The following is a 22,483-nucleotide window of genomic DNA, read 5'->3' as shown; positions in this document are numbered from 1 at the left end:
ACAAATATTCGAAAGCTTCCTCGTAGCCTGTGAGAAAACAGAAGACATTCCTCTTCCATCATATGATTATGTTTTAATTCATTGTTCTGTGGCTCTCTCTGGACCAGGCCTGTCCTACTTTAATGAAGCCACAACATTTAATTAACTACAGGGAACAGACACATGAATGTGACATATCAGTGTCTGAAAGGGGCTCTGCTGTCCTTCAGTCAACGTAACATGAATGAGAGAAACTGAATTAGTGAGTGAAATACACATAATATCCTCAAGACCCAGATTTTCAGAAACAGGGCTATTGAACCAGTTTAAAGAATCAGTTCTCCTGTCTCTTCCTGCAGAATCCAAACCACCCACTTCCCTTGCTTCTTCCTTCCTTCCCTTAGGTCCAAAAAGAGTTGAAATTACTAATGAAACCACAGGCAGCAGCAGAAAGTAAAATGAGATTAGCTTCAAATTGTAGAATTACCCTGTGGCTCTTATTATGCATCATCTGCCAATATGGTGTAGAATAAGAATTAATCTGTCCCTCTTTTATCATGTAAAGATTTTTGACCGGCTGGGAGAAAGCCTCAGTTTCTTTCTTTCACTAACACTAAAGAACTAATGAAATGATTCAGTTATTACTGATGGGAAAAAAAACATAATAAGATTATGAATTAGTTTTTGTCTTTTTTTTTTGTTTAGTCGTCTCATCTCAGGCTTTCATGACTGAGGACTTCCACAAGGCAGTCTCAGTACAGGCTGTTCTCAGCTTGTTCCCTGATGGTGGAACCAGCTGCCAATTTCTATCAGAGCAGACATGCCATGCTTTATCTTCAAGAATCTCCTCCGAGAGAACCTCCTTTCTTAAATCCTTAACATGTCTAACTAGCTCTTACTATGCACTTTTGATGCACTTCCTTATACAGTCTCCATGCACTTATTAAATAGATGCAGAACTTGATACTTACACCGAGGTTTCCCTCTGCACTGAAGCTTCACTTGTAAGTTGCTTTGCATAAAAGCGTCTGGTAACTGAAGGTATAATGTAATGTCATGACTGTTATGAGACTGTCATTGTCGTTTATCTCTTTATCTGTCTTTAACACATTATCATTTTTATAAAGGGTTTGTTGAGTGAGGAGGCTTTTTCCTGACACCAGCTCACATCAGTGCATTGCCACTCGTACGTGCAAGTTGAAGTCTGCATGTTTTGACAGGGAAATAATTACATGGACATTTTGTTTGAAACTTGCTGATGAGAACAGCGGCTCTGACAGAAGTTAATTTACAGTTTTTACGTGAACACAACTTTTCGAAAAAGCAATCTCATGACAGGAGAAGTAAAGTTGCTCATGTTTTCCTGTAATTTCAAAAACAGCGAGGTGCAATCTCATTTCAGGAAACAATTGTGGAAAAAAAGCTGTAAATATGAGTTTTTGAGCGACATTGTTGAATCATTGAGATGATTATTCATCCTCAGTTGGGCTGCAAGTGGAGGATAAAAGTGAAATGTTACATGGTCTAAAGCTGATCTATGTGGAAAGACTGTTATGATATAATGCATTCATAATTCTGTATGTAAGGCTTTTTTATCATAAATGACCAAACTCTTCACTGTTAGATTCAATGTTCCATCAGTTAATTTCATTTTTTCATGTCATTGATGGATTAATAGTGATCAACCATTAAATTAAATCTTATGTGACTTAAATATTAACTGAGTACATTAGTCATATGTCTATCTATCTAAAGTCTTGGGGAGATTCTGTAAACTTCAAGTTATCAATAGAAAATGCAAATAACTGGTTCAAAACCTCAATTTATGAAAAAAAAACATAGAAAATATGACAGAAATATAATATTTATGTTAACAGTCAGATTGAAGTCACATGAACTTTATCATTTACTTACTGTCTGGTTCATCTGCGCTTTCTCGTATTTTTCTTTTCCATCTCAGCTGAGCATGAGAACTTTCTTTTCAATATTCACTTTTGATTGAAAATGTGCAAAAAAAACAAAACAAGTGGATGGTAACACAGCTAATAGATGTCAGTGACTGGTCATTAGGTTTGGACAGTCACAGTTTATCGACGTTTCTGCCTGACTAGACTGATCTGCTGTCTTCCAATTACTGAGCTTCATCAGTGCATAAGGCCACAGCCACTACAGAGCACGGTCACTCGGGGAAAAGGAGTTAGAGAGTCGAGAAGAATTCCTTTATGTTTTAAAAGATGCCAACAGTTGTGGTCTGGCGATGTCTTGTGATCCACAGCAGTGGTTCTCAAATGTTTTATCATCGAAGACCCTAAACTGACACAGATTAGACGACGGACCCCCATCTGATTTGCTTTTAGCTGTTCTATCACAGAAAGTGTTTGAAACCCATGAGCAAACTATTCATACATTCTGTCACTGTGTTACGTGTGGATGGAGTTATAATTGCTGCCAACCCCCAGGAACCCCATTAATGACCCCTGGGGGTCCCCGGTCCACACTTTGAGAACCATTGAACTGCAGCTCAAGCTTGTTTACTGTCTCTTTCCTCTGCTGGCTCCTGTCAATCAGACTGATGCTGACACGCCCCCTTCAGTGACAGAGTCCTAAAAGAGCATTTCTGATATTTCTGACTCTTTTATTTCTTCCTTTAATAATAAAAAGAACAGAGACTCTTTTTGATTGCATAAAGTGATGACTAACTGTGGGTCACTGTCACTTTCACCTTTCACTTCACAGCCAGAACTCACAGATGACACTATTAATTAGATTATTAATAAGATTATGTGTAATGAATAATCACACACAGCATGAAACGATATCTTGGATTAATATTAGATAAAGGGCTTTCATACTGGTTTATAATTCCACATACTCTGTTCTAATACTGTGGAATATTCAGTTTTTGTCAGCCAACAGCAGCAGTTATGTAATGGAAGTAATCTGTATCTGTCTAATCTGTATCTGTGTTAATCCCTCAAAACCTAATACCCACAGCGACTCCTGTTTTGTAGTTCTGCAGAGTTTTCATCCCGTCAGCGGCTTTTATTTACAGCTGAATTCCTTAATCCACTGAGCAACAAAGCTATAAAATATACCTGAGAAATATTCCAGATGTATTCTACAGAACAGCAGAGGAGATCAGGAAGGGTACATTTCATAATTATCAATCTTGTCTTGTGCATGAATTATATTTTGTCCAGCCATGTAATAGAGTTGCCACTGAGCTTTAAATGGTGTCTGTGGAAAATGTTTGAGTGTTTTTTTCTGCTCTTTCTGTCCTGAAATTAAACATGCATTTGCACAAATTTGCACTTTAATGCAAACATATTGCATACAGGATGATGCTGTAACAGTGCTGTGCTTTGTTTTGCTTTTTTCTTCCCGTGGTTTGCAGATTATACCCAAGGACAATGAAACACGGTCTACTTTAATGTACAAGTACATCATCCATGAAGATTCAGTACCTGTCAACAACAACAATGTGATCCAGGAGGACACATATGAGTGGGCTCTGAAAAGCTGGTCCCCGTGTTCCAAACCTTGTGCAGGAGGTAAAAGATACTTTTAGCATCAAATCAGAAAAGTATAGAGAGGAATAATTCCTTTCTACGTCTTCAAACATAATTATTAAAATTTCATACTAATTGTCCTTTTTATGCGTAGATAAGCTTCAAGGGCTGATATTTAATAATTATTATTTTCAGTTTGTATCATTGAAAAGTGGTTTATTAAAGAGCTTTACCAGCATTTGTAAAGATTAAGCAAAGCACAATGTTAACATCCTAACATGACTCTAACATATAATAGGATGTTAACAGAATAAGCCCCAGTGGTGTAGTAGTGTCTTGATAGATAGGTTTACTTTAACTTCTTGCACAGTTAAAAAGCTACTCATGTTTAGCTACAATCTTTTGATATCCCTCCGTGAAGCTCTTGGGTTACAGAGCGATACATGTAAAAAGGATAATAATAGTAAAGCATAAAGAAAAATTACAATGAGCTGCATAAGTGAAAGCTTGTTACTTCAGGTACCTGTGAGATGAAGAAACACTGTACAGAAAGGTCAGTTTGGATCATGACAGACACCAAAATGCGTAGTGATTCATAAGACTGTGAGTAATTATCTTTTACTGTGAAACTTGGCAGGTAAATTAGTATCTAATGAGCCACTTCACCGTTTGGCAGAATGAAAAAAATCCATTTTGTTGCTGCAAAAGTCCACTGCCCGTTGAAATGATTGACAGGGCTGTGCTTTATGCCTCTAGGTTTCCATCCCGTTCTCGTGAACACGATATCTCAGTAAGGCCTTGAGGGAATTTCTTCAAATTTAGCACAAACATTCCCTTGGACTAAAGGATGAACTGATTATAATAATATAATATATAAAATAATATACCCATGTATACCTGCCGGTACATCTCTAATAGACACTTACAATTATAATATAAATTCTCTCATAAAAGTGAGTGAGTGAAATAATCCCACCTTTGCAATCTATTTCCCGTTTAAGCAAGATTACATGTATACGACACATAATTTTAAAATGAACATATAAACCAACCAGTTTTTATTTTAATCACTGAATCTAATTGGGCATCTTGATATTTTGCAATAAGAATTTCTGTATCAATAACAACACTCAGTTTCAGTTATTTAAGAAATGGAAATATTTAATTATAATACAATTTTTTCTCAAACTAAAACTGACCAAATTTTGATTTGAATAACTAAAAAGATTGCAAATCTGAACAAGAATTTAATAGATGCTTTCAGGACATCACAAATTTTGATTAGCGGTCTGGGTGTCTTTTTTTTTTATTAGATTTTGCTTAAAATTTAAAGTGTTGCTGTTTTTTAATGTAATAAATTTAAATTATTTATGAACAATAGATTTGCTGCTTTCACAGGGTTTCAGTACACCAAGTACGGCTGTCGAAAGAAAGGAGACACCAAGATGGTGCATCGAGGATACTGCGACGCCAGCAAGAAGCCGAAACCCATCCGCAGAATGTGTAACCTTCAGGACTGCACACAGCCTCAGTGAGTACACGCTGCCCAGCTACCCCAGGGTTGAATAGCATCAAACTGGACTTAACTGCAGTAAATTTTAATTAAATTGAGAAAATCAGCATTTAGTCAGCTCTAACATGGAGGCTGCCTTTTCACTATTTTTTTCTGTTTGTCCAAACGCTTCAAGTTTTTGCTCATAATTCTTCAAGTGTAGAAACAAAATTATTACTTGTCCTGGACTTATTTGCTCCTCACAGATCTAAATAGACTGGGGCAGTATGGATAAAATCCTTAATATCAACATGTGTCGAGATTCATTAAACTTCATCATACTGATGCAAAATCACATAAAAATATATGACAACGAGGCAGTCGTGCCCACAAAGGTGTTATAGGCCCAGAGATGTACAAGACACAGGAACAGCATTATAAACTGTGGGGTGAATATCATGTTGCCAAATTCATACTGTGTCTGAGATGTGTCATCACATCGCCCATCCTGATGGCTAAAAAGATTTTTCCTACCATTAAGATTTTTCTTCACAAATTCTTCAAAAGAAATCATATGATCAAAGTGTTGAAAGTGTTGCTTTCTCCACATAAACTGTCCTAAATCTTCAACACATTGTGCAACTGTAACAACATTCAGATCAACTCCAAACAGTCCTGGTTCTGTCGTGGACTTTCTGTTGCAGCAGTGGACACAGACACAGAAATAACACACAGCACAGACACTGACATACTCACAGACATACTCACTCCTGACTGGACTGTTATTTTCTCCTGTTGCTGACATATTGATGTATAATGAAGCAATTCATTGCCCAAGCAAAGTTGTTCCAATCATCATTTTCAAGTCCCAGAAGCTCATGAAAATGACATCTTATTGAATTGGGAGGCTGTTGACAGTGAGGATTCTTTTTTTCCTCACACTTGTTTGAAGTTGGAGCTAACTGACATAGCCGCTAACAACTGTGCTTTAGCAGTGGGAATGAAAACTAGCGGGACTGATTGTCACAGAGGTGCCAGAGGAAACTTGCATAAATTTGAACCTTTCCCCACCTCCCCAGAGCCTGGAATCAACTCTGGATGCTACCATTACTGCATTTTCACAGGCTCAGCGACCAGTCAACTAATCATCACATATAAACGTTGATGGAGAAGCCTTTCAACATTTCTACCGTTAAGATAACAGACTGAGATCCTGCACATACTGTATATTGTCTGCTGCTGAATATGAATGTAGATCTTGTTGCCCTGCAGAGCTGCTAGCCATCAAAGTTAGCTGGTGTCCTGTGATATAATAAATTCCCTGATTCTGGGCAAACTCTGAATATTGTTTTATGCTTGAATTTGGAATAATAATAATAATAATAATAAAAATGATAATGATAATGATAATCAAAAATTTTGTTTTTTGGGAGCATGATGATGACACAGCCACTGTTGCTGTAACAACCAATGTTAAGTTTCACCTTTACCTTGAACACCCAGCTGGGAAACACTGGTAAAAATCGTCACCTGTTTACCAGTGATTACAGCAGCTCTTCCCTCCTACTGCACTGCATGTGAGCAGCGGCGTTAATCTGAAGTTGAACTTGTCTCTTAATGTTTGTCTCACTGCTTTATTTAGTTCCAAGTTGGGTTCAGACCTTAAGAGACCGAGCCAAAGTCGATAAATCTCTAGAAGGCTGAACACAGGGATGATGTTGCACTGCGAAGCCTTAAATCTCTCGTGCCAAGCTCCTGGAAAGGTCTACTTTTTATCAATACATCCTTTCAGTGCAAGGAGAGCAGTGATTTGTGTCACGAGGGATGGTTTTAAATTTGACCACATTGTTTGAAAATGATGACGGCGAGGTCAGAGACAAGATCGTGTGAGTGAAAATGCACCTCGGCTGCATTTAGCTGCTGCACTCATCACAGAAGCAGTGATGTGGAAGTAAAAGGAAATTTCGAGGAGATTAATGTGTTGGCTGGGGTGATGGAGTCTGAATGCAGGGTCATGACAGAAAAGGCCTGCAGGTGAAAGACATGGTTTGGAAGAGGAGAGATGCATATAAGCTGATTAGTGATGGAGGCTGTAAAATACCAAGATGAGAGGAAAGTTTAGCGGGAGCTCCCCTCAAAAGACCACAGCCAAAATCATCCGTCCAAATCTCAGAGCTGCGCGAGGCAGCATTTTAGATTACTGGCCAACTTCAATACTCAGAGATGATGCAGCATTACCCGCCGAAGACCTCGCAGTAAGCTAACATTTACCTGCCAGCTGTTGTGTTTGGCTTTAAACCAAAGAATCAAGAGAGGCTAGATCTAAAGCTGCTGATGTCTGATCCTAGATAAAAGGTTATGTTTAGGAAACTGTTTCTGTTTTTATTCCTCACTGCTGATTCATGTCTCTTTAGGGTGGATATTTGACTAGCTCCCAGAACTAGCTCCCATTTGAACAAATAAAGTAAAAATATCAATGTTGAGACTTTGCACTTTAGCTTCTTTTTTGTTTTGTTTTGAGCAGATAGTGTAGGAAAAATAGTGTTTGCGAGACCCTTTAGCTGTTAGCATTGCTAACAGTGTGGCTCTAGTTTATATTTCAGGAACTATTGGAATTATACAACAACAATCACTGGGATAAACTTTTTCTCCAGGAGAAAACAGTGTGGTTTACTTTAGGGGTGTCTGAAATCGTAGTATAAGATTCTATCACACATGAATATGGGAAATATATTGTCATATAAACAATTACAGGAAAGTAGGATATGTAAAAGTTTGAACCTCCCATCTTCATCTCTGTTGAGAGGCCCAAGTTCTAATCAGAGGGTCAGACCCTCCCAGTGCCCAGTGATGGATTTACTCATAAATGTTGTTCAGACATTCCTGGTCCCCGGTGGCTGAGGACTGTGCAGCACTGGTGGATGTTACTTTGACTGTCTGTAGTTTGGTGTCTCAGTTTGCAAGTGTGAGGAGACAAACGTTGGAGAAAAGAAACAAATTCCCTTAAAAGCTGGCTATAGTTTTTTCATTGTTCTCATTGACTCCCTATCTTGTTTCATAACTTTAGTCCTCTCTCCTTCCATTAGTTCAGGAAGAGGGCCGAGCTTTTAGCCAAACTTAAGAATACTTGGGCAGAGGAGATAAGAAATGTCAAGGAGGGTCAGTGTGGCCACAGTGTGCCTGAAAAAGATAAGAGTACAGTACTGTTCATGGATGTAGAGAAATAAAATGAAAGCGCTGTGAATATTTTCATATTCAGTTTGAGCTGAGATCGGATCTATGTCAAAAATTGTTACTGCTACTGCTCGTTCACAGAAAATCTAAACAGGCATTGACAAAGAATTGAAGCCAAAAATGTGCCGACATGCTGCAACCTGTGTAACCTGTGTGTGTAAAGGGGATTTAATGACTGTGAAATACATTCAAAGGTTGTTTTAGTTATTCAATTGAATCAAAAACAAGTAAAAACTTGTATCAGCTGCTCCTATAACTAGCTACAATTGTTCAAAGATTTCCTCACAACATGCTGGCTCAAAATGTCTTTGACAGTTATCAGACCGAAGAAAGCCAGCAGCACTGAAACTAAATGTACAGACAGGGGACAAATCAAAGGAAAAGCCAATAAGCCAAAGTGTCTCAGTGAGGTGTTGGGCCACCACGTGTCACCAGAACAGCTTCACTGCACCTTGGCATTGATTCTCCAAGTCTCTGAACTCTGCTGGAGGGATGAACACAGTTCCTCCAAAAGATATTCCCTCATTTGGTGTTTTGATGATGGTGGTGGAGAGCGACTGTCCAACACGTCGGTCCAGAATCTCCCACAGATGTTCTACTGGGTTGAGAGGGCCATAGCGTATGATTCACTCATCAAACCGTTCAGTGACCCCGGTCTTCTCCGTGGATGGGGTCACTGTCATCCTGTTTCTCTACTCAGTTTTCAGGACACTTTAGTCTTAACAAGGAGTCCTGGGACTTTTTCTTCATCTACTTCTAAAAAATTGCAGCCTCTGAGTGTTTAATGTTGGTGTGTATTCAGGCAAAATTCTATCACAACTCAGGAAATCCAGAAAGTCCAGTTTCACATAAGCGTTGTCTTAAATCAATGGTTTAGACCATTATTTGTTGGTAATAATATCGCACTGCTATTTACAGGAAATATGGCAACATCACCAAAAACAAGCAAAGGTGTTTGTAGTGGAAAGTAGAAGTGTCCTTTTCAGGTGCACTCACTTGTGGTCTCACAGTAGATGAACACGATAACCTTAATGAAAGTAGAATTTATTGTAGGACTCTCTATTATTAGGGTTAGTTTGAGCTAGGTGCCTAAAAAACTGCCATGTGAGTGTCTGTACCAGTTCCCCTGAGATACTTATGTGCTGGCAACAGTTTCAATGGGAACTATTTTCTTTCAAGAAGAGGAAGTTGTGTAAAATTGTCCACAAGTTTCAGGTTCTGAGACTTTAAAACATGCACAAATGCATCTGTATGACGAGATTCCACCGATGGTAAGATGAAAAAAAATATATGTTTTTGTAATTTTCATAAAATGAAGTCTTAAAAAACACATCTCATGGACAAACTAGCTGCACTTCGAAAGAATCTTAAGGGTTTTATTGATTTTCCAATTAAAAAAAAAATTCAAAGAATTCTCCATTACCTACAAACCATCTCATTCTTCTCTGTTATATATTAATACTGTCTCACACACACACACACATACACACACACACACACACACACACACACACATGTTGAATCTCCTTGGGCCATTTAACTGAAATGAGAGAGTCTGTAGTTGGATAATACAACTGTCTGATGATCATCAAATTAAATCCAACGAAAGCAAAGGAAAATTGAATGTGTTTATACAATGCAGGTGCTTATTCAATATATCTTTTAAAACCACAGCCTTCTTCTTCAGTGGTGGAAAATAACCACGTAGTTGGCAAAAATTGTTTAAAAAAAAAAAAGTACTCACACAGATTCACACATTAGAAATAGAAGTTGTATAAATGAGCATATTGGTGTCTGTTGTCTGGCATTAACTGCAAATGATAAAACCAACCCACATTTTTGGCAATGTGAACCCAGCATGACTGCTGGATATATATGAGTCTGGTCTATTTTTCCATGAATTAATTTATTCTCCAATCACAGACATTATCAAGCTAATTATCTTGTCACTGCCAGCTGATTGCAGAGCGCTTAAAACATTCAAAAGAGGGTAAACAAGCCATTTAAGCTGCAAGTTGATGTTGGCTGTGAGAGTTATGAAGTTATTAAAAGTTCAGAAATCTCAGTGTCTAGAGATCAGTCAGAGGAGAGATGAGCCACTTTGATTTTTTTTTTTTTTTAACTCAGGGACATCACTAGGATTGAAAGACAGGGGGGGGCTTAGTCCCTATGGCTGTGGGTAGGAATGCACACGCGCCTAAATAGGCTTAATTAATTTATTATTAGTTGTACAATATGTATGACTGTTGTCATTGTATTATATTTGTGTGCATGTGGGTATATGACATGACTTGCAGCTTCCCCCTGGGTCCTTATGCCCACCTACCTGCCCAGAACAGCAGGGGAAACAACCAGAACAATAATTTAAATCAAATAATGACAACTTGTATTATTATTTATTTCAACTCATAGTCTTGCTTCTTTATGTTAAGTGCCTGCCTGCAAAAATCCAAATTATTATTCATACTATAATTATTGTTAGGAGGGTTTCAGCCCCCCTAAAATAGACCTAACGCTTTTCTTTTACCACAGATTCTTCTTCAGTGGTGGAAAGTAACCAAGTACATTTACCAAAATACCGTACTTAAATATACTGTAGTTTTGACATACTTGTACTTTACTTGAGTATTTCATCATGCTTCATACTTCTACTCCACTACATTTCAGAGGGAACTATTGTCCCACCACATTTAAGAGCTATAGTTACAAGTTACTTGACAGATTGAGATTTTACATTACAATTTTGAATTAAGGATCTGAAAACTTTTGTAAATGAGATTTCAGTTTGGAAACATTTGCAAAATATGTTTTCACTTTGTCACTATGGGTTATTTAGTGTAGATTGATGGACAAACATGGAAATTTCATCCATTCAAAACTAAACCTACAAGACAAAAAAGTGCAAAAATTGAAAGGGTCTGAATACTTTCTGAAGCCATTATTTAATTACTTTTACATTTAATATTTTAAGTGCATTTATCTGTGTACTTTTACTTACTAGTGGGATTATGAATGTAGGATTTGTACACTACTTGTAATGGATTATTTTCATCTTCATGTGTTGCTGCCTCCTGTATATCCCCAATAATCTCCTCATGTTTGTCCAGATGGGTCTCAGAGGACTGGGAGTATTGTACCAAAACCTGCAGCAGCCTGGGCTTCCAGATCCGGACCGTTCGCTGCGTCCAGCTGCTCCATGACGGCACCAACCGCTCTGTCCACAGCAAATACTGCAGCGGCGAGAAGCCAGAGAGCCGGAGGCCATGTAACAGAGTCCCATGTCCAGCGCAGTGGAGGACCGGAGCCTGGTCAGAGGTTTGTGCAGCGGATCACATTCCAGAGGTTCAGTCCTGTTCGTCTCTGGTCTGGGTGTGGAGCAATTAGCCACAGATGCATCAAATTTATTTTAATGTCATCGTCTTTCCATTTGACTGTCAGCTTTCTTGTTACCAACACTGACCAAAAAAAGAAAATCTAGAGTATAAAGTATAAATGAGATCAACATGATGAATATCATTGTGGACTCACAAGAAAAGATGATTTTATTGATCCAGGGTTTGAAACACTTGATATCATCCCTCCAGAGAATGTTTGGTATCTTTTGAGTGAAGACTTACCAAGATTTAGATGTTAATTGATTTAAAAATAGAGTAATGGATTTTGGAACTGACCACTACATGTGTGTTATTGTCACAATCCACAGTGTGGATGATTAAGATGTTTTGAAGGTAATCAGGTAGAATGTGTAAAAACTTGCCTAATTTAATCAGTCATTACCAAATTTTATTCGTGGACTGAGTAATGACTGAAGATCTCTTACGACACAGAAATGTTTTGCTTTTCAGACACCGCCGAGTGGTAGAATACCCAAGACTGCTCAGACATAGCATCCAAATACTTCACCAGTTGTGATTTATGAGTATTTATGTACATTGACCATAAACACGTTTAAAAGTGTAAAATTTCTTGACATATCAAAGTGGCCTTATCTTCTAAGGGTTATATGATGATGTAAAAGATAATTCTGACTGTACTGCAACATTTGGCCCTTTGGTTTTTTGGAGAAGATGTCAAAGTAAATTCTTTGAGAATATTGACAAAAAGTTGTGAAGTTTTACATTTTTAGAACAGAACAGCAATGAAGAAAAGATGCAGATGAATGTAGATATAAAAATCGTGAAGGAACTTTGTCTCTAGTCCAAGCTCTTTTTGAGATAATTGCAAAAAGCCGACCTTGATTATTGCAGCACCACCTGCATGAACACTTCAAGTGAGGGGGAGGAATCGGAACAGAGGCAATAGGAAGCTGCTAGAGCTCTAATAAACCAGGTGTTCAGCTGAGTGGTGGAGAGAAGATCAGGGCTGATAAGATGCAGTTCTTCATGTCAGCAGTTCATTTATGTGACATGGCTTCAGATTTTTGATAACATGGTCTCCCTCCTTACTGGAATATAGCTCTTTATGTGCATAAACAATAGTTTTTTTCATTCATAATAATACATAAATCCTAAAATTATATTTTAAGGATTTATAATTTTACACATCACTAAAAGTTTATTTAACATTTTATCATTTAAGATTTTTATTAAGTACTTAAGCTTCAATTACTGATTTGTTGAAAGGTTTCATTGAAAGTGTTTGGGCTGCTCCTCTCAGTGTTGTCTCATTCAAGAGTAAACAGATTTCATACTAATTGTCTCAGCGGGGGATCAAGAACAAGCCTAAAAACAGCCAGCCAGGGTCACATCAGGGGAGAGATCCACCAAAGATTAATGGTTTGTTCGCTGCTTCATAAACACCCACCCATTGATTTTTGTCTGAGGGTTTACACAGCACATACACTAAAGTGAGTCAAGCTTTTATATAATCTTTTTTCTGTTTCTGAATTAGGTCAGGGTGTGCTCGTAACGAATTAGTTTGTAGAAAGTGTTGTCCCCTCATTTCTGAAGAGCCGATTAAACAGTCCCTCCTCAAAGATTTAAATGTCATTGCGTTAATTTGTGTGAAGAAGTGTGTGAAAAATAAAAAAGGGAGGAAGAGACATTGTTCACTTTCACACCTCTGCCTAACTAAGTGGGTGAGGATGTCACTTTGTCAGTTTTGAAAAGTTATGTTATGTTAGTCCCCCAGTCTGAACGTCAGCCGGGTGGGGGAGGGGGTGACGGGGGGGGCACTGTTTGATGATGCAACAGTCACTCTGCAACAAACTGAACCCTTTACATCCATACAGAGTTTGTGTTTTCCTCCCAGGGTGTTAAGTTTACTCATTTGTTTGTCTAATAGCAGGATTTCTCAGAAACCACTGACAAGAATGTGATGAACTTTGGGGAAGAGTTCAGCTGTGAGCCAAGAAACATTTTCATTTCTGAGAGGCGCTCGAAAAGTAACATTCAGTTTCCCTGTCTCAGTGGTAATGAGCCTGACTCACCTAAAATATGGCACAAATCTTGGCCACCACTTGGTTATCAGTATGTGTATTTTGAAGCTGCCAGATGGAGATAGGAAAAAATATATATATATTGTTACACTTAAAAAAGGTTTAAAAGTTTAGAGAGTTCTGCAGTGTTTTTTAGATATGAATGAATTCACAACAACCTTTTCATGATTCTGAAATTCTTTCCAGACACTGTAAACATGCTGTGCCGAGTAAAAACAAGGTATTGCCACTGTAACCAACTGCAGAGTAAGCCTCCAGTTATCCAGCAGACCTTGTTTTGGTGCTAAGTGACTTACTTTATTCCTCACAGATTCTCCAGTGTGCTCCCAGAGGAATCTCCACGCTGAGATTTACTATTACCTGTGTGACCTGCCGCCACTCATTTCAGCTCTGCCCCCCAAAAATTGTCTTGTTTTGCTGTTGGTGAGTGATTCACTGTTTGCTCTCTTCCACAGTGCTCTGTGACCTGTGGAGAGGGGATGGAGCGGCGTTCGGTCACTTGTCGGATCGGAGATCAGTGTAATGGAGAGAAACCTGAGACTGTGAGACCATGCAGACCCGGACCCTGCCATGGTGAGCATGTCGTTTATTAAGACCTCAAGGAAAGTGAGCGTCTATTGTGCCGAACACATGTAGCTCCTCATAGTGATCAGCTGCAGTTTCTTTTTACAGTAATTTAACATTTCAACATGTTTTACCTCCTTCAGAGTAAAAGTCTGTAACAAGTTCTCTAGACAATGCTTGTCTCTGCATTTCAAACATAACCCATTAAAGACCCGTTTTTGCAAGTTTCACCTCCCTGACTACAAATCATCCAACCTTGCAGGCAGTCATTCAGTTAATTCCATATGGCTTTATAATTAATTAGCAGACCCTCGAAACTAGCTTGAGACATGAATGCAGAATATCAAGTCTGCATTCATTTGTCATAAAGTTCATTTATTGTTGGATGGTAAATGCAGTGCATGTCCAGGTTAAGTGAAGTCTTCACAGAGAACAGTATCAGTGCTGTCACACCTGCACTTTTTAGTCCAGTTAAAGGGAGGTTCATGTTCCCCCTCGGTGCGACTCATCTGGTCAGGTGTGAAAACAGTAATCACACTCAGGCGTGGACCAAAACAATCTCACTGAGTCCCTTTCGAGGAGGTGGTCTCAGTCCGGTGCCAGACAAACTCTGGAGCAGTTTGCTTTTGGTGTGAAAGAGTCCTGAACTCGATCCGACCCCATTAGCAGGTGAATTCACAAGTTAAAGCCAGACAGTTAGACGTGATGTTAGCATGTCATTGTACATCCTCAGAATCAGCTCCATTCTTCTCAAACGTCTGTGCAGCGTTATGATGACGTACTGAAGCCAGTTCAGTGTTCTGGTGTCAGATAGTCCGGAGGTGAACTGCCCAGACACATATCAGAGCTATCATAGACGCTGATCTATGCAAAGGACGTCACAGTCCAGCAGGCAGCACCTTATTCCACCTTTACTTATCCTCTCCCGCCAGACAATCTGACCAGTAAACACAGTCGTGATGTGTTTTGGTTCACTTGAATTTTTCTCTCTGTGAAAGCAAACTGAACCGAGGGGAAAATGCTACGATTTTACAAACTCATCAGCTGAATCAGACCAGAGCAAACAAACTGCAGGTGTGAAAACCCACTAAAACTTTGACAAAAAAAACAAAGACAAAAAAAATCAATTACACAACTCGAGCGGGTGCCAGTGTTTTCAGGAGTGAATGGAAAACACTGGCACCTGCTCTGTTTGTACAATGTTCTGCAGTGTTGTGTGGTTGATTTGTTGTGAATGGACTAAAACATGCAAAGTCTTTATTCACTATAGTTCCTCTGAAATAACAACATTTTCCTGTGTGACACTTGGCTCATCTCTGTTTGTGCTACTTCATATCAGCGATGAACGTTTCAGTTAGAGTACAACATGTTTGTTGTGTAGTGACTGTGTTCCTGTTCCACTCAGTTTTATCTTATGATGACGTCTTTAAAGCAGTTACAGCACAGTGGGGTCCAAACGTTTTGAGGTTTGGTCCCCACTGTTCATCATTCTTAATAGTCCACGTAAACCAAGTGTTGTTTTTAACTGTTTCAATAAAGACTGAGGGATAAACCAGATAAAGACGCTAATAATACATATTTTCTGTTCAGCAAGGGAGAGCTTGAATGCACATACTGTTGATGTCATATTGATTTACAGTACATGCAGCTGCAGAACAACACCACTGATAATGTTGTAAAGAGTCAATCAATATGTCTCTGAATGAGCAGAGAGTAATGATTAAAGTGAATTCAGAGAGAAGCAGAGACTTTGAGGACTGGGTGGACAAAAGGCTGAAACTCAGCAACATGTCACAACGTGTTTCACTTTCAGGGCAGGTTCAGGTTCGTTTGGAGTTTAAAGAGGGCCGACCCAGAGGCGTTGTTTAAAGCTGAAAAAACACTAAATTGCTACCATAGTGCTGCAGGGATGATGTATTATCCTGAAGTTAGCATCACCCTGGTTACCTCAACAATAAGACAATGGGATTTTTTTTCATTGGCCTTTGAATCACTGCAGAAAATAAGATTTGCGATGAACAGCAGGATAATCTTCACTAATGATACCACTTTTTAAAGCCTAAATACAATCACCAGAAGTAAAAAAAACAACTAATCTTTCTATATAAACCAGCTACACCCTGGTCACATGACTTCAACATCACCACCACTAAACCTCCACCTGTAGTTTGATTTAGCTCTGAGCTCTTCTACAAAAGCCTTTCCTCTTAGAAAGTTAGTTACAGTTTAGAAAAGTGCGAGTATAAACACAGCAAGGCTGTCAAAGCCGATCGGTTTTCATGTTCAGTGTAACGACAACCTCTGTAGTCTCATTTAGCAAGAGACCTAAAAGCTTAAAGGAATCAGGACGGAGCTATATACTGACGAATTTCATGTCGCAGAATAAAACATGAAAATGTTTTGAGCTTGTGTTAACCACAGACCATATTTCAAACATCAAACAAAAAAAACCATGCAAATAACCCAGAGACTTCAGAACAAGGGAAGTGGAAGTGCTAAAATGCGAACTAATATCTGGGTTTTAGGACACAGTCACACTCCTGCATCACACTATAATTAATTACTCGTTTTTACTAAGTATACAGGACATACAATAAATTATTTGTCACAGTAAACTGTGCTTGCAGTTAGTGTACAATAAATAAAGGGCCTTACAGTTATAAGGGAACACATTCAAATGCATCAGTGTTGTATTGTATCATGCTACTGGTTGTTCGACATGCAGAATGAATGGAAGTGAATGCATTCATGTGTTTTTATGTTTGCATATAAGTTTGCCTCAAATTGCCCTTGAGGGACAAATAAATGATCTCTAACTGAATTTACTATTAAAAGGACTTAAAACTTTTTTTCCTAGATCTTCCTCAAGCTGCTCCAGCACTGTCTGCAGATTAGTTCAGGTTTTGGCACGGTGAATAGCTCCTCTATTTCCTCTGGGTGTTACACTGATAGCAGTCCATCAACAGCTCACTAAAAAAAGCATGAATATGAATACTGACAGATTTAAGTTGGACGCTTTCCCGGTTTGATCAAGCAACATATTCAAAACCAGTCCCAGTCTGTGCTTCTCATGTATTAGCTTTTCATTTGAGTCAAAAAGATCAAGTAAAAGGTTTTTTAGCCATCACAGAGCATCTTTGTTTGGATTAGGATTAGAGTCACAGTTTATGTCACAGGTTAAACTTCTTTTTGATTGTGCAGCAGACACAGTTTTTTTCTCCAGATTGTTAAAAGAGTCTTTGAGGATTTTGCAAATTGCCTCAGAACAGCTGTTAATCTTTTTAAGATGGGTTTTTCTGTTTTTTTCGAACATCACCGGCTGTTTATCTTTTGGAGAAACAAATGCTTAATATTGTGATTTGGATGTAAAGCTAACGCTAACATGAGAGGACAGACTGGAGCTAACTCAAAACCCATTTAGAATTAGTGTGTAGAATTCGTAGTGTGAATCTGGGTCACAGCTCTTGTCCATCAAACTCCACTGCTGAATATGCTGTGGCTGAAATGTTGCTGTCAGTCTCTGATTAAAATCGATGCCTCAGTTCTCTGTGGTTCATTTACTTCCACTCATCTTTCCTGATCCCTGTTCACAGCCTCGTCTCACCACTGTTCACTTTTCACACTGTGTGCTCTTTAACTTTCAGATGAACCATGTAATGGGGACAAATCCATCTTCTGCCAAATGGAGGTCCTAGCACGATACTGCTCCATTCCAGGCTACAACAAACTGTGCTGCGAGTCCTGCAGCAAGCGCAGCGGAGCTCTGTCCCTGTTCTCCGAGGCGGCTGAGACGGAGGAGCACGTCCGCTTCGGATCAGCCTCCCAGCTCCTAGAGACACTGACGGCTGTAGCTGCGAACGCAACTCGCATTGCTAAACAAGGCTCGGGCAAGGGATCATCAGCCAACGCTGCGAAACACATCACCACCCCTGCTCCACTCAAGAAAACCCAGTCAAAGATCCCCACAGCTCTGAGACGGGTTCCACGGCACCTGGGTCTCACCGGCAGGAAGCTGCCCACCATGGCACCATCTCCCCTGGCAGATCTTACTGAGGGTCAAAGGTCGAGCAGCTCGACAGAGAGTCGGCAGCCTACAGCATATTCTGAAGTGGAGAGATGAAAGTGACGCCCCCCCCCTTCAGGACTCTTTGTGTACAGTAGATAATCCAGCTTCATCTTGAGTCTTCTCATGCCAAAAACACCACAGAGAGAGAAACAGAGAGAGAGAGAGAGAGAGAAGGAAAAGTGCTGGTTCACTTTGTTGTTAAGAATTTCCCTTTTTGCCCCTGACGCTGACTTTAGGTTTCACTTAGACATCGTACAGGGAGCTGCCACAGTATTTGAAGTGAAACAGCCTTTCATACTTTATGTTTAGACGAAAAAATGATACAATAACTTCAAGTTTACTAAAACACAGCTTTGGTAATTCATTGGGAATAATTTCAGGGATACAAAACATCCAAAGGACAGTTTAATATTCAAAAGACGCCTGTATTAGCTGCACTGGCTCCAAATTGTATACATCTCAGTGGATTTTACGATGAAATTTTTGCTGAACTCAAACCAGACTCTTGACTTTTTGACCCAATAAGTCTTGAAGCGTTCTTCGATGTCACCACTGAGGAGACAGGTGCGGGAAGGTGTTGGCATTTCCTCTCTGATTGATCTTTTCTCCCTGTCTTATCATGTAATGAATCAGGCACCTGGTGTCTGCTGAGCGGTGCAGCGGGTCCTCCGGCAAACGCTCAGCTGATGGTGAGAGAGAGCATGTCCACAGGTGCCATCATTACAGCTGATTCAATTAGAGAATAACTATGCAGACTTGCACAAGAAGAACTCACCCAGCACAGAGGTAGATACAGGAATTAGTGCAGAAATTAATGTTGCATTTGTCGTCTTGTCAAAAAAAAAAATCACTACATATCTTGAGCATTAATAGTTACAGTTGCCATGTTGTTGATTTAGTTTGCTATGATTCTGAAGTTAAGGATAATGGACAAAAAAGTTGTAAAGATCTAAAAGAGATCATCTGATACAGCTGAAAATCCCCCTTTTACTTGAATGTTACGAACTGCCATTTTCTTGCCAAAAAACATATACAAAGGGTCACTGCAGGGTCGCTGCTTATACTAAATCAAATAAAGAGCTGTGAGTGCAAATGGAAGGTGACCAGAGATTTATCAGTGAAGACCATTAGGAAAATGGTTTAAGTTGTATAGTTTTTTTTATATCCAGCAATGTCTGTTGAGTGGCACTCTACAGTTTTTATGGAAATGGGTATTTATAAAGGTTCCTGTAAATACTGTACATGAAAATATCAGTATTATATTAAAAAGCTAAGGATACTTTCAAACACCCTTTTTAATCGATCAGAGTAACAGAGATTCCTCTGAATGTTTACCTTCTCAGTAGCAGTGTTATTACCATCAGTATGAATGGATAAATGGTGCATTAGTCCTCATTATTCCAATTGTCTGGGGCAGTTTCCCTGACTGCTGATTTTTTATTTTAAAGAAAGAGTTTGACATTTTGGGAAATGCCCTCATTTACTTTCCTGTCAAGAGTTAGACGAGGAGATTGAAACCACTCTCACGCCTGCATGCTAAATATGAAGCTAAAGGCAGGAGACAGTTGTAGCTTAGCTTCGCATAAAGATTGAGAAACAGCTAGCCTACTAAAGCTCACTATTCATTAATATGTTATATTTTGTTTGTTTATTCCTACAAAAACCAAAGTGTAGAAATTATATTTAGCTTCATATTTCACATGCCAATATAAGAATATGACTCCCAGCAAGAAAGTTAATGAGCATATTTCCGAACATGTTGTACTGTTCCTTTAAGAAGCATTTTATACACATCTCTTCATCCCAGCCTTTACCTGTCTCTAAAGGAGAAGTCTGTATGGTGCTAGCCATGACTCTTTGTTCTGCCCTCCTCATCAAAATTCTCGCTCTGAAAGGTTGAAATTGTTAGGTCGAAGAAGGGAACTAAGGAGGGAACACATTTTTCAAGTGCTCTCAATGCTATATGTTTCTTACAGTAGGCTCTTGTTCAGCTTAGAAATTCACAACACATCTGAAATGTGTTGTGAGGTCTTTGCTTTGTGGGACCATGAAAAACACAAACACTCACCCTGGAATGCTTTTTAGAGTTGTATTTTCAGATTACTTTATATCGTGACATATACTGTTGAATTTCAAGCATCTAAAGCTGCATTAAGCAATTTTTGACCACTAGGGAACAGACAAGACTCTAAACAAACTCTGATATCCCTGTTAAGCTATAAAGTGCTAATGGTTAACCTGGATATTTACACATCCAGCAGTCAGAGAGCATCCAGCTAAGTCATGTTTCTGTTCACTTGATGAATGTACAGTAAGTAAAAATTTTCAGACTTCACCAGTTCCTCAGAAAGACATCTGGCTCTTTAGCTGCAAGATCTGCATTCCACTGTATTAACCAACTACTTCTTAGTGCAAACATTTTCAGAGCCGCGTGGACCTGCACAGTTGGATATTAATTCTCAGTGGGTTCAGCACATTTTTCACAGAGCCATTCGATTCAATTGAAATATCAAAAATGTGCTTAATGGAGCTTTAATCTCTTTACACCCTTCAGTCTGATCAAGGTTCTGTTGTACCTTTTGTATTTGCAGGAACAAAGCGACATTGTAATCACAAGAAGCTGGACTTTCAAGAGTTTTACTGTATGTGGACCATGTTTTTTGTTTTTTTTTCAAAGTATTTTCTAAATGGCTTTTTTTATGGTGGAGAAAGGTTCAGGAGAGAGAAAGCTATTTATTAAAAAGAAAAAGGATTTCGTCACAACCACCATGCATCTGACTGCAATAGCAAAAACACAGTTTTTGTGTTTTCAGCAAAGAAATAGCTCGCAACTATTCACACTCACTCCTGTGTGCCAATGTATAGTACATGTATATAGCATTGAGTACATGAATATTTATTGAAAGTTAAAGGGTTCTGCTTTGTTTTTACAGCATGTGCGGTGCCAGCTGATCAATAAGCTGCAGCTGATAGACCATTGAAAACTGATTACCTTTTTTTTTCATCCACATTTTCAAATTTTAACTGGATTTCTACTTATAAAAAAAACTCAATAGATTAGATATGACATTGTTTTTTGCAAACAATTAGATGTAAATATACATGCTCAATTTTGAGATGTTTTACCTTTTGTTAGAGAGCTGTCTTTTCACAGCTGTTTTGTAGAAGTCGTTCACAGAGCTGTGACATCGCAGCAACATGTACTGACCAGAGAAATGCTTTATTTTAACCAATAAAACATAAATAGTGTAGCACCAGTAAACAAGTAAAGTTGTTTTTATGCTGTTTGTAGTTGTCAGTATTGTCTAACCATTTTACATTTTCCTCCCCAGTTCTTTTCACATCCTTTACTTGCTGCCTTTAAAACATTGCTGCTAATGTTGTAGAGAGCTTGTAATGATTATAGGATAGTTGTAGATGTTACATTGACAATCCCTGAGCCTCAGACAGATATTACTGCATAGGATTCTCCATGTACTGTATCATTACCCCTGTGCTATCCATGCATTGAAGAATTACGATTGTCATGACTGTCAGTCACTCTCTGCTCTATTCGCTTTTCTATGTATTTGTGTAGATTGAAGTGTACACTACTGATACTGTTTGTTGTAATGGGGAGCACATAGCAATAAAAGATATGATTAACTACTCCAATTTCTTGCTTTCATGCTTTCTTCAGTATTATCATAGATGATGGGTGAACTTCATTTTGAATTGTTTAACCCAGAATTTACAAATGGCTCTCAGGTCCACACAGTTTCTACAATACAAAGCCCCATTTATCTTTAAATTCTGAGTTCAAATGAGGAAAACAATTTAAGCTGTGTTTCCATAGCAGTTTTAGCACAGAATAGAAACAATTTTATTTTTTTTTAGAAAAGTCAACAAAAGTATTTGCGAATGGTCTGTTTATCCATTGAGTGACATTATGTCATTAAAGCTAGGTTTTCTCTTTTTCAAGAGATTTTTTGAAATGCATGTGTTTCCATTACTCATTTATAAGCTCATAATTTCAAATTGCGCATTAAGCAGGTTAATGAAAATGCAACTGTTAACAACTCTGAGTGTAAAAGTTTATGATTGACCTTGGAAACAGCAACAGTAGCAACATACTCCCCAAGATTTATTGATGCAGTGACGTGGATGCAGCAAAAAACAGATGCCAAAGAGGATATACTGAGTTTTCAAACAGGATATGGATA

At 38.6% G+C, this 22,483-nt stretch overlaps 1 protein-coding gene across 2 annotated transcripts in view; it reads left to right on the top strand.

Annotated features, from left to right (window-relative positions):
- Nucleotides 1-21,931, top strand: part of adamts3 (ADAM metallopeptidase with thrombospondin type 1 motif, 3) — a 157,316-nt gene extending 135,385 nt beyond the window's left edge. For both annotated transcript variants that reach the window (XM_071483902.1, XM_071483901.1), the window contains 5 exons: nucleotides 3,374-3,530; nucleotides 4,887-5,019; nucleotides 11,322-11,529; nucleotides 14,107-14,224; nucleotides 17,860-21,931. In XM_071483902.1, the coding sequence (XP_071340003.1) occupies nucleotides 3,374-3,530; nucleotides 4,887-5,019; nucleotides 11,322-11,529; nucleotides 14,107-14,224; nucleotides 17,860-18,335 (1,092 nt within the window). In that variant the 3' untranslated portion in view covers nucleotides 18,336-21,931. The remainder of the gene's footprint in view (nucleotides 1-3,373; nucleotides 3,531-4,886; nucleotides 5,020-11,321; nucleotides 11,530-14,106; nucleotides 14,225-17,859) is intronic.
- The last annotated feature ends 552 nt before the right edge of the window (nucleotides 21,932-22,483 follow it).

The sequence above is a fragment of the Trachinotus anak genome, unplaced genomic scaffold (assembly GCF_046630095.1).
Source record: "Trachinotus anak isolate AG129_WGS33_773 ecotype Australia unplaced genomic scaffold, CSIRO_AGI_Tana_v1 ptg000008l, whole genome shotgun sequence".
NCBI lineage: Eukaryota > Metazoa > Chordata > Actinopteri > Carangiformes > Carangidae > Trachinotus > Trachinotus anak.
Note: the sequence above shows the minus strand (reverse complement) of the source record. Positions and strands in the feature narration are given on the sequence as shown.